This window comes from Apteryx mantelli, chromosome 28 (genome assembly GCF_036417845.1).
Source record: "Apteryx mantelli isolate bAptMan1 chromosome 28, bAptMan1.hap1, whole genome shotgun sequence".
NCBI lineage: Eukaryota > Metazoa > Chordata > Aves > Apterygiformes > Apterygidae > Apteryx > Apteryx mantelli.
The window spans coordinates 1,887,817-1,901,326 of record NC_090005.1 but is presented as its reverse complement, the minus strand read 5'-3'; the positions used below and the strand labels follow the sequence as shown (position 1 = coordinate 1,901,326).

General features: G+C 55.7%; 1 protein-coding gene across 1 annotated transcript in view; it reads left to right on the top strand.

Moving 5' to 3' along the window:
- Positions 1 to 7,187, top strand: part of LASP1 (LIM and SH3 protein 1) — a 41,568-nt gene extending 34,381 nt beyond the window's left edge. Inside the window, exons 5-7 of the mRNA XM_013957491.2 lie at positions 2,971 to 3,124; positions 3,416 to 3,510; positions 3,818 to 7,187. Coding sequence (XP_013812945.2) covers positions 2,971 to 3,124; positions 3,416 to 3,510; positions 3,818 to 3,991 — 423 coding nt within the window. The 3' untranslated portion in view covers positions 3,992 to 7,187. The remainder of the gene's footprint in view (positions 1 to 2,970; positions 3,125 to 3,415; positions 3,511 to 3,817) is intronic.
- The last annotated feature ends 6,323 nt before the right edge of the window (positions 7,188 to 13,510 follow it).

Sequence of the window (13,510 nt, the reverse complement as noted above, 5' to 3'; positions counted from 1 at the left end):
GGGAGGCTGCCCCTGGCAACACCACCATGGTTCTGCTGTGCCGTTCACAGGAAGGACAGCGATTGCTGTGGCCTGAGCAGCTCTGCAGCACACAGTGTCCCGAACCACCCTCTGCGGAGGGTGCTGATCCAGTCCCGCACGCGAGGAGGAAACCCTCTTGGAAACAAAGCTTTGTAAAACCGAAGCGTAAGCTCCCGCTGCCAGGCAGCGCTGCCCTGAAGCGGTCCCTGGGCAGGCTCCCTACGAGAGCAAATAAAGAAGCGGGCTGCATGGAGCAGCGTGCTCCCTTCAGGGCGTTCCCCTTCCCAGAAGTGTGACTCTGCTCCAGGCTTTGCCTCCCGCCTGCGCAGGGAGCTGGGGTGTAGCGCCCTACAGTAAATAACTGTTTAACCAGCAGACAAATGGGCTCCAGGTGTTTTCCAATAGCAGTGTATTCATTAACACAAGTGGCTATTAATTTTTACACCTATGCCCGGGCAGCTGGGTTAACCCTTCCCTCCTGCCTGCTGCTGTGCTGGCTGTGGGGGAAAGGTTCTGACTAGTCAGATGCAACTGGTGTGTTTGGTGGTATCTGCTGGCTCCTCTTTTGAGTCTCCTTCATCGAGAAAGCCTGAGGCCTTCACATACTTCAATTTAAAAAGAAATTTGGGGCCAGATGTTCGGAGTGATACCTCTGCTCTCAGCTGAGGCTGCAGGGTTAGGCTGCAGGTAGAGACTTTGAGATCCTTTCATCTGTCACAAGTCTGTGTGCTGAAGCTCTTCCCTGTGCGGGGAGCTGGAGGAAGAGAAGAATCCAGGGACCATCTGGCCAGCAGCCTGCATAAACCCTCCTTGCTTTCATGTGTGATCATGTCTCTTCTCTCCCCCAAGGACATTCAAACTGGGCTGAAGGCAGCAACGTGCCAGCCTTGTGTATTGCGCAGGGTGGTGGTTGTTGGCGCAGAAAACACCAACCATCTCCCTCGTGCCTTCCTCTGCTTGGTTGTTTTCCATGCAGTCTTCCCAGCCCCATTAGCTTCTCAGGGCTATATTTAGGTCGCTCCCTGCAGTTGTGCTGCGTTGGATAACTACCCTCTTCTCCTTTGCCATGTCTCCCCAGGGGTTAATTCAGGTGTTGGTGGGGAGTGAGTTTGGGTCCGTGTGCCTTGACCGGTCAGGTCCCTGTGGTTTCAGCAGACTTACCTTGTTATGGCTGAGCCTCTTTTGCCATCATCCGTGCTCTCCTGCCCTGTCCCTGGGTGATAGGTGTCCAAAGGGGAGGGAAGCCCACCTTGTGGTGACTCCTGGTTCCTTCTCTCCAGGCCGCCCTGCAGGCAGTCCGTGTCTAGACCGTCTCCCCTCCTTGCTGCCTGTGGTGGTGGCTGTCTGGTTAGAGCTGGCGCTGGCAGGGTTAACACAGAGATCCTAGCTGAGAAGTGGTGCAGTGAATCTCATCTGTACGCTCCTCTGCTGGGATTCCCTTCCCACTCCCTCTGTCTTATTATACCTACTCCAATGTTTGAGTAATTGTTGTCCTGTGTTTCCCTGGAAAGCGGCCACCTCTGCTTCCCCTCCTTGCCAAATGCCAGAGCCCTAATTGGGTGCTTGGGACCTCTTCCAGCTTGAGGAGTCTGCTGCTGTGCTGCCGTGCTCCAGAGGTCAGAGCCAAGAGCGAGGGATGCTCCTGGGAGAGGAGGAGCGGGCGGGTGCTGGCAGGGTCAGACCAGCCCAGCCACAGCTCCAGCCGAGCTCTGCCGCTGCCCACCTGGACGCAGAGCCCCGGTACTTGTGCGGATACGATGTGCTACAGCCTGCTGTACGGGGACGGCCGGACTCTGGGGGACGGCTGCTGGCACTGCCTGGGGAGGCAGAGCTGTGCCCTGGCTGCTGCCTGCACAGTGCCAGGGAGGCAGGGAGAGCCGTGACCCCCCGGGTGGCAGAGCTCTTTCTGCCGTGGGTGTCACGGGGAGCCCTCCGGATAAGCGGGAAGTGAGGATTTCAGGCTGTGCCGTAAGGTGGGGCACGGCCCTGCCGGCCAAATAGCTGGGAAGAGAGAGCTGCCACGGTGACTTTGAAAGCGCAGAGACAGTGTCTCCCCGGGCTGCTAACGCGCAGGCGAGGACTGGCTTCGGGGCCTGGGGCAGGCAAGGGAGCTTCAAGACACGTTGTACAGGGCCTGCTGCTGGCTCCTGGTTTTCTGTCGCAGATGGTGCAGGGCTTGTGTCTGCAAACAGCCAGGCTGAGAGCCTCTAGCAGCCCGAAAAGGGCGTCCTGTCCTTGAGCTTACATCCTGCCAGCGTGGGGGGATGGCTGAACTTCATCTGCCTCTGAATGGGTACCAGGACCGTGTGGCAGAGGAGATGGGGTAGGAAGATGTCCCCCAGGCTTGCCGGGGAGGCTGAGAGATGGGTAATGCGCTGGCTGAGTCCTCAGTGGCAAACGGAAATGAGCTGGAACCAGATGAAGGACGTTCCTGGTGCTGAATGGCTGCCCGAGCTGCTGCCAGTGCTGGGGGACCGGGACGTGCAGGCTGGGATTTGTGGAGGGTTGACAGAGCTGTCTGAGCGTCCCTGGACGGCAGGAGAGAGGCACTCGCCTTGCGCGTGGTCTGGAGCCTCAGCACCCTGGGGACTGCAGGGTGGCTCCGTTCACGGGCCAGCCCTCCTCGACGGAGCCTGGCCAGCCCCGGCCTCACCTTGCCAACAGCCTCGTGGCCGGATGGGGCGCAGTGAAGTACTATCTCATCTGCCAACATCCACCTCGCGGTTTCTGTGGATTTTGCATGCTTGGTGTGTTTGCCTGGGGTGTAGGTGCGAGGACCCTCACCCAAGGGGCTCTGGGATGACGCGGGGACCCTGTTTAAAGCCATCCTGGGGGATCGAGGAGAGGAGGCAGCCCTGGCTGCACGTTCTCCAGGGCCCAGCTGCTCCAGGCCCAAGTTAGAGTTTTCCAGGCAGCGCTCTGATCTCTTTTCCTCTTTTGTCGCTGTAGATAAAATACCATGAAGAGTTTGAGAGGAGCAGGATGGGCCCAAGTCCCAGTGAGGGCGCTGAGCTGGAGCGCAGGAACTCCCAGGAAAGCACCAACTACCGGAGACCTGTAGAGCAGAATCAGCCACCTCATCACGTCCAACCCAGCAACGCAGGTAACGCCCGGGGCTCCGGGCAGGCGCTTTCATTCCAGCCTGCCGCAGCCTCCGCCGCTTGGGCGGGTGCACGCTCGCTGCGGCGGTAGCCGGCTCTTCTCCGGGTCTGGGAGCCCTGCCGCGTTCATCCTCTGTTAGAGGCAATTCGGGGAGCTCCGCTGCTGCTCTTCCCTGCTCCGGGGCTGTTGGCTGCTAGAGCCTTGCGAGGCCCCTGCGAGGGGCCTTGCTCTGTCTCTCGAATCCCAGCACGTAGCAGCAGCTCTGGCTCACGGGCCCATCTTTCCTTCCCAGTCTACCAGCAGCAGCAGCCATCGTCTCAGTCCTACGGCTACAAGGAGCCTGCGGCACCAGCCTCTACGCAGCGCAACGCTCCTTCTGGAGGGGGGGTGAGTACAGCCGGAGGGCGGGCAGCACCCACCCTGACACCAGCCCACGAGTTCCCGTCCCCCAAAAGCAGGGTTTGCTCCCCTTGGGAAGCTGCTCCCAGCTCCTGGGTTGTACGCTGGATGCTTTGCTTCTGCTTGCCACAGCACCAGCATCCCTGCATGCTGTGCAGTGAGAATTTCCTGGCTCCTGCCCGCCTCTCGGGTGGGTCCCGGCAGGGCTCCTCGCACTGGGATTCCCCTGGGAATGGGAGCTTTGCCTGTCTGGGGCAGGGGACGTTCTGTGCCTGCTGACCCCCGTCTCCCGCAGAAGCGCTTCCGCGCCGTCTACGATTACAACGCGGCCGACGAAGACGAGGTCTCCTTCCAGGACGGCGACACCATCATCAATGTGCAGCAGATCGACGACGGGTGGATGTACGGCACGGTGGAGCGCACGGGAGACACGGGCATGCTCCCTGCCAACTACGTGGAGGCCATCTGAGCCACGGGAGGGGACGGGGCGTGGGGCTGACGGCCGAGCCCCCAGCCCACGCTGGCCCCAGTGTGTGTGTGTGCGTCTCTCTCTCTCTCACCCAGCATCCCTTATCCAGTGTGTCCTGCCGTTGCCCACCGGAGCTGTGTCCTGACATCTCGGTTACTTTGTTTCTGCAGCCGCCTCTGGTTTCTCTTGCCAATTTAGCTTTGTTCTGTAGCTCTGTCGGGACTGAGGGAGCTCTGTCTGCAAGGGATGTTGAGGGCTCAAGAGACCAAACCACCGTAGCTTGCTTTCTCCTTCAGTCTCCCTCCTCTCTAGCCTTCCGGAGGGGCTGGAGCGCCCCGTGCCAGGCTGGGCTCCCCCCTCCCAGGGGCTCTGACATTTCCTGGCTGGGGGAAGCAGCCGGAGTCGCTGGGATCGTGCGCCAAGGGAGGAGCTGACCATCTGTTAGGACCAAATTTCCCTACCTCTCGCAGGGACGGGCCAGGCGGGGAGAAGAGCACAGGGGCAACGATTAATGGGGGGCTCCCGCCGGGTGGCATGTGTCCGCGTGGATGCGGTGAAGGTCGCTTGTCCCAAGGGCTGCCCTGGCTGAAAGGAGGCTTGAGCTGGCAGCATCCACCCTGCACTGCTCTTGCTCTGGCTCATCCGGTCACTTCTCCCGTCTCCTCTCTTCAGTGTTCCTGTTCAGTCTTTGCTCCCTTTAGTCTTTAAAATGTTACAAACCGGAAGAATGATTCACGGTTAAAATTTTAAACAAAATCTTTTACTTTCTCCTTGAGATTCAGAGCAGCTACTCTGGACAGCCCTGGAAGTGGCTCTTGTTTCTTCTGTCTCGGGGTTTGGCTGCTGGCGATCCCCATCCCACGGGGTGCTGGCAGGGGCAGAGGGACAGAGGCCTCCGGGAAGCCGTGCCCAGGCTCCTCCGCTCGCCGGGGCTGCCTAGGGGCTGTGCTCGCGCCGGCAGAGGAGCAGCTGGGCAGTTGCTTTGCCTGGAGGCTGTTGCTCACGCTTGAGGGCTGGAGAAGGGCCAGGGTTGTCTCCCCGCCTCCCCCCTCCTCCAGCCTGGCAGGGAGCACTGTGATACTGAGACCTCACGTCCCCCCGCAGCTCCGGCCTCCTCTCCTTGGGCCAGGATCTCGGGGATCCCCTGGGCTCTGGATGCCAGGGCAGCCGGGTCCTCTGTTAGCAGCGGCTGCTCCCCAAATTTGCCCAGAAGCTTCCTGCTTTTCTCCTGCTGCTGCTGGGCTCTTTAGACCCTCCTGGGTAAATGCTCTGTGCGGGAGCAGGCGGGATCAGCTCTGTCCCTGTTGTGGGGTCACATTTCCTTCCGCATCTGTGACTTGTGATCCGCATGCGAAAGATCCTTCCCCGCTGCCACCGCACAGGGCTCCCGGCCCTCCGGCAGCCCGGCCTCGTGCAGCGAAGGCAGGGACCGGGGCTCGGCATCCCGGGGTCTCTGGGGGCAGCACTGCAGCGTGGGGACACCGGGGGGGAAGGGACGGAGCGCGGCAGAGTCTCCTGTGCCTGCCACCGGCGAGAGCGGAGGGGGCATCCCGTGCTGGCCGGAGCCCGTTACGCTCCGTGCGGATGGGTGATGTTTACAGGCTCCCCCCCCGTTGGGGACGGGGCGCGTGAGCACAGGGACCACGACCGACTGCGGGTCCCCAGCGGCGGTGGCTTCTGCAGCCACGGCTAACTTGGGATCACCATGTCACGGACCAAAATTTCAAAGCACATCTCTGCTCCCTCCTCGTTCCGGGCTCCCCGGAGCCGGAAGGGCAGGGGCAGCTATAACTGGAAACCTGCGGGCAGGGCGGGCAGGGGTGCCGGTGCCCTCGTCCCGGGCTAGAGGAGCTGGACGCTGGGAGCAGCGGTGCTGCTTCCGCTCTGCCGCCGTGCTCCGGCGGTGCTCCCGGTGCCATCCTCCGTCCCCGCAGGGTCCCGCGCTCGCCTCCGCCTGCAGCACCCGGCTCAGCGCTGACGGCTGAGCCCGGGCTGCTGGCGGAGGGGACCGTCGCCTCGCTGGGCTCTTCGGGGCTTTTGCCGTGTGGCCAGGCGCGCTTCGAAGGGGAGCCACCGCCTTCGCTGCTTCCCAAGGCAAGGAGGGAACCTCGGGACCAAAGCGGCCGTGTCCGCCGCGGCGTTTAGACGTTCCTCGGTGCTGCCCGGGGCTGCGTCCTGGGGGCCGGGCCCTGGGAGAGGACCCGCAGCCTCGCGCTTGCAGTCCCCTCTCTCAAAGCACACGGGGCTGCGGCGCTGGTCGTGGAGCGATGCCAGGATTAGGGTGAGCTGCCTTGAGGGGGTTTCTGGCGCCGTGGAGGCCAGAGACCCGCGCGGGTACCCCGGGAACGGCTCCGTCCAGGAGCCGGGGGGCGTGAGCCAGGGCAAGGGGAGCGCTTTGCTCCTGGCTCCTTTCCCAGCCAGCTGCAGCTGGTGGGAGCCGTGGGCTGCGGCAGGGAAGCCTTGAGCCGTCCCTGGGGTGAGACCGACCCCGGCAGCAGCTGGGACAGGCCTTACGGGATGGGAATCCCGGTCGGTGCTAAAACGAGAGAGCACAAGAGCAGGGGAGAAGGGGGGCCGGCAAGGGAAGGGTCTGCGTCTCTCTCTGCTAATCCTGTTCTTAATCACGTTCTTGTCTGGGAATGAGGGGGGGGTGGGAGCATCAATGTGAATAAGCCGTTTTTTAATGGACCAAATAACACAGGCAATTACATTTTGGTATACAGACCTTTTTTTAATGCTACCTTGAAACCATTGTCCTGAATCTCCCCTCATGCCTTGCCCTTTCTCCCCTGCCGTGGGAAACAAACCTCTTACTGCTTGATTTCTGCCTTTTCTCTTGACTTATGCACTTTTTTGCCTTTTTTCATAGCTGAAAAGCACCTAAACCTGTATTTAAAATAAGTAAATAAATAAAATGTTAAAAAAAAAATTAAAAGCTAAATTGCTTCTCATCATGTGTAAAATAAACCTCGTCCATCTTAGCTTCCCTGGTTGCATTTCAGTGCTGAGCTTAGAACGTTTGTTTTCTTTCGGATCAGTCGATTGATTGGGATTTGTCCTTGTGTATTGCTTCCCATCGGGTTGAGCACCCACGAATAAAATGTTATTTGACCTTTTTAACCAAACCATCGAATGGAAAAAACCAACCGATTCTCTTCCTGGTTTACTCAAATAAAAAATAAAAGTATAATTTTTACCTGCGGATTGTGCTGGTTTTAATTGTGTTCGCTTCGCTGTCGCTCTGGTGGGTTTGTCACTCGCTTGGGACGCGGCAGGACCTCGGGGCTGGGGGAGGCTGCCGGCGTTGAGCCCGCATCTGCCCGGCTTCCCGGCGTGCGGCTGGACATGGGAAACGCTGGTGTCCCCGGGAGCTGCCCCGGAATGCAGAGTCTTGGCTCGTCCCTTGCTCTCGCAGGGCTGATGCTGCCCTCGGCCACGCCAGGGACCTGCCTCCATGGGTCCCCGTAGAGGTTGGGGCCACGTTAGTGCAAGGGGGTGAATTCAGAGCGTAGCGCAAGCGCCTCGGCCCCCTGCCCCAGGCTGCGGGACCTGACAGCCGCCGAGCTGGCACCCGGCTCGGCGAGGGACGTGCTGCTGCGCGAGGGGTGCTCGGATCGTCTGGGGTTATTCAGTGGCTGCTCCTGTTGGAATTACTTGTCCGGAGACCAGGCCAAGCGATAGCTTTGCTGCTGGTGATGCAACGCTGGCACAGCGTCCTGGCTTCGCACGGCCTCTCTGGAAAGTATTAAAAGTTACAGGCACACGGTTCACAGGCCAAACGCAGGCCCTTTCCCACAGAAGGGAAAACTCCCGTTCAAGTGTAACCGATGAGCTTGGCCATGGCCGCTCCGCCACGACAGCCTGTTCCTCCTGCCTCCGGCCAGCTCACGTGCTCCAAACGCAGCTGGCGACTGCTTAGCTTGGCTGCTGCAGCCACTCAAGGTGGGATTTTCAACAACTGGAGTGTTTAGCAGTGGAAAAAACAATTTCTTGAAAATGAGTGGAGAAGGATGTTATTTTCATCAGCAGCAGTAGCCAAAAAAAAAAGAAAAAAAAGGCTCTGTGGCTGTTGCTGCTCCTTCTCTCTGGTCTAGGGTTGCTAACTTAAACCACATTGAAGCAGGTGCTTGGATACTGGGAAAGCAAAGGACGCCGCAGTCTCCTGCCTGCCCCGGGAGCACCAGCATCCGAAAGGTGAGAATTCAGCCTGGTCCCGGGCGACTGACACAGCTTGCGACAACCAAAGCCAGTTTCTGACACTTTCCCCAGAGGCTGAGCCTTTCCCCAGCTGCACACGAGGGCCGTGGCACTGCGAGCGCCTCCGTTAACCGCCGGGCAGCGGGTCTGGGTAAGAAGCAGCAGAGGCAAAGCAATTCTCCCAGGAGCCCCCGCTCGGCAGGCGCGAGCTGAGCGTGCCCTCCTCGGCCCGAGCACGGCCGAGCCCCCATCCGACCGCGTTTGTTTACCCCTTTATTTTCTGTCTGCCGGGTGGAAAGCGGCTCAGTCAGCTCAGGCATCATCTCTCCACCCTGAGCAGGGCGAGCCGTGCTCGGGCTGGGAGGGGAGGGAGGAGGAGGAGGGCAGCCAACGCGGCGGTTCTCTGCTGAGCATCCCCCTCGCTGCCGCCCCTGCCACAGGAGCTGGGTTTGCGCCGGGGGAGCCCAGGCAGCCTCTGCCCCAGTGGCTCCTCGCCCACCATGCTGGATATTTTCATCCTGATGTTCTTTGCCATCATCGGCCTGGTGATTCTCTCCTACATCATTTACATGCTCTAGCGCGATGCTGGGGAGGATGCGGCTCAGCATCAGCCCGACAACCAGGGCATCGTCCAGGTGAGCCTCCTGCTCCGCACCCCACCAGGCTTTAATTTCTGGGAACAAACAAGTGTCGGGAGGGGAGGGGAGGGCGGGGGAGGCTGGTTGTGTTTTTAACGCTGTTGTCTTTGGCTTCTGCGCCCGCTGCCTGGCTGAACCAGCCAAGCTGGCAGCATCACAGCAGCTGTTTTCTGCTCAGTGCTGGAAGGAGGGCACTGGGGTTGGCTTTTCAAATCAGGCCACCTCACCCACCAAAACGTGCACTTGCTATTGTGGGGCTTGTGTTTTCTCCCCGCTGCGTTTGTCAGCTCCTTCCCACCCAGAAAAGCGGCTCTCTGCCTTTCACAACGCCACAACTCGAACTCGGGGCTTTTGTTCCCACAAGGGAGAGAGAGAAAACAATAAGGGAGATGCAGTAAGTGATTCTGGTTGCATCATTTTAAAGGAGGCAAAGGGGTCCTGGTGTCTCTGTGCCTCGTAGCTCCAGCAGCAGATTTCTCTGTCCCTGCAGCGTGCCGGGCAAAGGAGGGCCGCTGCCACTGCCGCCCATGTTTACACGCTCTGCCCTTCCCACCTTTCAGCACGGCCGAGGCTCCCGCGGCGCCCAGGCCCTGCTCAGACAAGTGTCTCCTTTCTCTCTAACAGCAGCAGCCGCCGCCTGGTCCATCTCTCTTGGAGCCTTCTGGAAAAGCCTTAACCCTTTGGAGCCAATGTCTTTCCCAGCTGGAGAAGGGGGACGCCCAGGACGAGCAGCTCCGGGTGGGCGCCGGTGCCCAGGCGCGATGCGCTGGTGGAGGGGGCTGAGCTGGCGCGGCGGCGCGGGGCAAAGGAGGGCGGTGGGGTGCTGGGGGCTGGGAAAGCGCTGAGCAGTGACGTCCCATGGCAGGGATGCTCCCTGGGACATGCAGGATGCTCCACCAGGGACGCAGGGGGTCCTGCCCTTACCCTCGTAGATTAGCCCCTTGGGATAAGCACTTCCTGGGTTGCGTTGTTTGGTTTTAATTTTAGAAAGCACTTATATTTTTAATGCAAACTGTCCAAGGAAATGGAATAAAAAGAGGGATGACACAGAAGGAGCGTGAATGCGTCTGCTGTTATTGCATGGCCCTGCTGAAACGCACTTCCCCATTCACTGCCTGCAGCAGTGGGGCACAACCAACCCCAGGAGCAAAGCCCTGTTCCTTGGAAAGGTGCAGGGGATCCTGCAAGCCGAGCGATGGTGTGGAGGGTCCTGCCGGAAAGTGCGATTTCCTGCGCCATGCGGCTTTCCGGGAGGTCTCATTTGGAGCCTGGAGTACAAGAGCTCTTCACTGAGCCTCCACCTGCCCTTGATACTTCCCCTTTCCAGCCTGCTTCTGCAATTCAGACTTACATCACATGTTTTCCATTAGTATCTTGCCCAAAGTCTAGTCCCCAGATGTTCCCTGGTGTTTACCGAGCGGCTCACGCACAGTCGTAGGTGACGATCAGTCTCGAGCAATGGGGCCGAGGCAGGAGCTCCCCAACCTCGGCAGGTGCTGGAGCAGCCGAGCGGGTGCCCACCTGGACTCGGGTGTCCTCAGGGAAAACTCAGTTCATCTCAGCATAGGAAAAGGAACATTTTTATATGGTGGAAATTTTTGTGGGATGGAAAGAACATTTCAGAGCTTTATTTCCCCCAGCTTGGCGAGGTCTGGGAAAGTGGCTGGGGTCTCAGGGGAATTTTCCCTGTAGGCTGCTCTGCCCTGTTATGAAGCCGCACATTTACCCTTGCCCTTACCCTGTCTGTCACATGCAATAATCTTCTCAGACTGAATTTTTCATTCTCCTAGAAGACAAGATTTTTATATGGCTGGTCTCCCACAGGAATTACTTCTTCTTGTAAGCAATAAACACCTGAAATATCTGTAATGGAAAAAAACGGTCATGTGTCATTAATAAACCATGGCACCGTCACACTGGTGGGTGAGAGACGACAGGATCCACGGAGGGCTTGCAGGTTGCGCAGACCTTCTTGGGGTACGTTGGGATTTGTAGCTAAGAGGAATATGTTTACAGAAAGAAGAGGGATTTCTGAGTTTGGAAATGCTGGATGTGGTCAGCGTCGCCAGCTGAATACTTGACACTGCGATTTCCTGTTAGTAAAGCTCCTGAGAGAAGCGCAGTGTTTGTGACTTTGCCTGTGGATCCAAACTGTGTCCTCAGCGCCCCAGGCTCAGCCCGAACGGTGCAGGGCAGCTCCTCGCTGCCAGAGCCTGGTGTAGGACACGGCCAGGCTCTGAAAACGTGGAGGAGATTCTTCTCACTCCACCACCAAATATAGTCGAAATCAGAAGCATGAAATATTCTGGGAAGAATCTCTTCAAACATAAGTAACATTCCAATAACTTTGGCTTCGTGAGTCTGTATCTGATGTCAACATCTACAGTGATTAAGAGAGAGTGAGTAATAAGGAATGTGTGGAATGGAAACTCAGCTGAGTGTGAAACCAGGAACAATAATTTTCTCTTACTATAAATGTTCCTCTCCCCTCCGAGGGCCTTGCAGAGCAAACCAACTATGCATAACTATCACTTCATCCATGCCCCCAAACCAGCCCGTTCTGCGCCGGAATGTGGCAGCTGCTTTGCAAAGCAAAGAGACCCAGCTGGGTGGCCGAGGACCAAAAAGCGACTGAAACCACCAGGAGAGGTGTCTGGAGATAGACAGCGAGCCGCAATAGCAGAACTGATGCTCCTCTTTAACAGATAGGTTATGATCTTTAGCAGCTCAAATTGCAGTCGTGTCAGGGTGAAATCCTGGTCTGGAAAGGCCTGTATTGCTACAGCTGGAATTTTGCTTCTGTTCCTGGCAGGATTTTATCGACTCCCCATGAGAGCAGCTATAATTCAGCATCAGAAGAAAAGCAACCACTTTCCCAAGCGTCGCTGTCGGCAGCTCCTTCGGCCTGCTGGGCTGCCCAGGGGCTCCCCACCTGGCCTCTCTTAGCCCAGCGCTGTTGAATTGCTAGAGCTAATCACACTGTGATACTGGAAAATAAGGTTGCAAGGCAGGCTGTGGGTGTCGTTTCCCAGTTCAAACCAAACTGGTTTGGGAAGTACCATTTCAGTGGGTTTGAACTTTGATCCTTTGTGAAGGAAAGTCCTTGTCTTGTGCAAATGCTGGAGTTAGTACGAATGCCACAAAAATCCGAAGCTAATGCCAAACACTTGCTGAGCTATTATATCGGTAAAAAAATAGCAGTTATTAATAATAATTAATAATGCCATCGATATGTCACATTTGGCAGCTGCATAAAACTTGCATTCCTTAAGGATTTGTTGAAAGAGTGAACTAACGCTGGCAGAGCTGACATTTCATCTCTGTCAATTGCTGCCAGTGAATCAAAGAACTTACTTTTCCTGTAGAGCTGCACTCGCATAATGGCATTCTTTGTGATGTGCTGTAATTTATTGCTGCTGTGTCCTCAGTCCTGGGAGATGAGACACACACTGGCAGAAAATCTACACCAATCTTGTGGTTCTTTGTGTTATGGCAGAGCAAAGCATCATTACACGTAAGAAATACAATGGAGCAAGAAGATGTGATGTTTAAAGACATGATTATTCTGAATTTCATCTATGTAAATTATTTATTGGTAGCAACTGCTGCTCATAAAAGGAAGGGATAGATAATAATCTGGACTTTAGCATTCCACCTCAATCACTTCTTGACTACATATCCCTGTTGCTGTACCCACTGCAAATCTATTTATCCTGATATTTTGAGTTCATTAAGTCTGGTGATCCATCTGGAAGCATTCAGTTCACTGACTAGATCTCAAACAAAGAATCTTGCATTATGCCTAATTCAGAAGTGGGAAGTAGTTACAGCACAATTCTAGTACTGCAGTATGCTCTTAAATATAACCTTCAGAACAGGCAGGGGAAAAAAAGGATTTTAAAAGCAATTGCTAGCAGACACTTTTTTTTTCAATGAAAGGTTTCACCTCTGCCATCTACTGGTATACTACACAGATCCTTAACAAATTTACATTCCATATCCACTCCTGATGTAACCAAATCCTGTCTGTAACTGTATATTAAAAAATGTTGCAAGAGTTTCAAACATGCAAACTTCCAAGCAAATCAGTGTACAGCTGCTATCAGTTCATTGCTGATGAAATCAATTGAGGGCAGCTGAGATAAATTGGTGCCACTTTAGCTGTTTCTAGCAGTTGAGGCTGTTTTTTCAAAGTTAAATGTAGGTATTTGTAGCTAAAATTTGGTCCTGAACAGTCATGAATATGTTTGGAAACTGGAGTGGAGAAGAAGGCTATTTAATAATATGAAGAAAATAGCTGTATTGTAGACAACACATAGTGAAGTAAGTACTTTTTAGTATGTATTACATACTTTTGTTTGTAAGGCAACATATCAGAAAATCAAAACTTCTTATAAGTAGGAAACAGTTATATACTTTAATAAAACAGTGATCTTAGCTTATGTGTATTTAACATATGTCTTCAACTTAGCTAAGTCATATAAAGGCAAATACATTTTAACAGTTCAGTTATTACACAGGGTGGTGAGACGGATTGGAAGTTTCTTCTGCTTTATGCTTAAATGGCATCTGTAATTAAAAAAAAAAAAAAGGCAACTAATTTTGCCTTGCTTAATCAAAACAGTTAAATTGCTTTCAGGAATTATATCTCTCTGCCAAAACTGAAAGTACAATCTATGGAGCA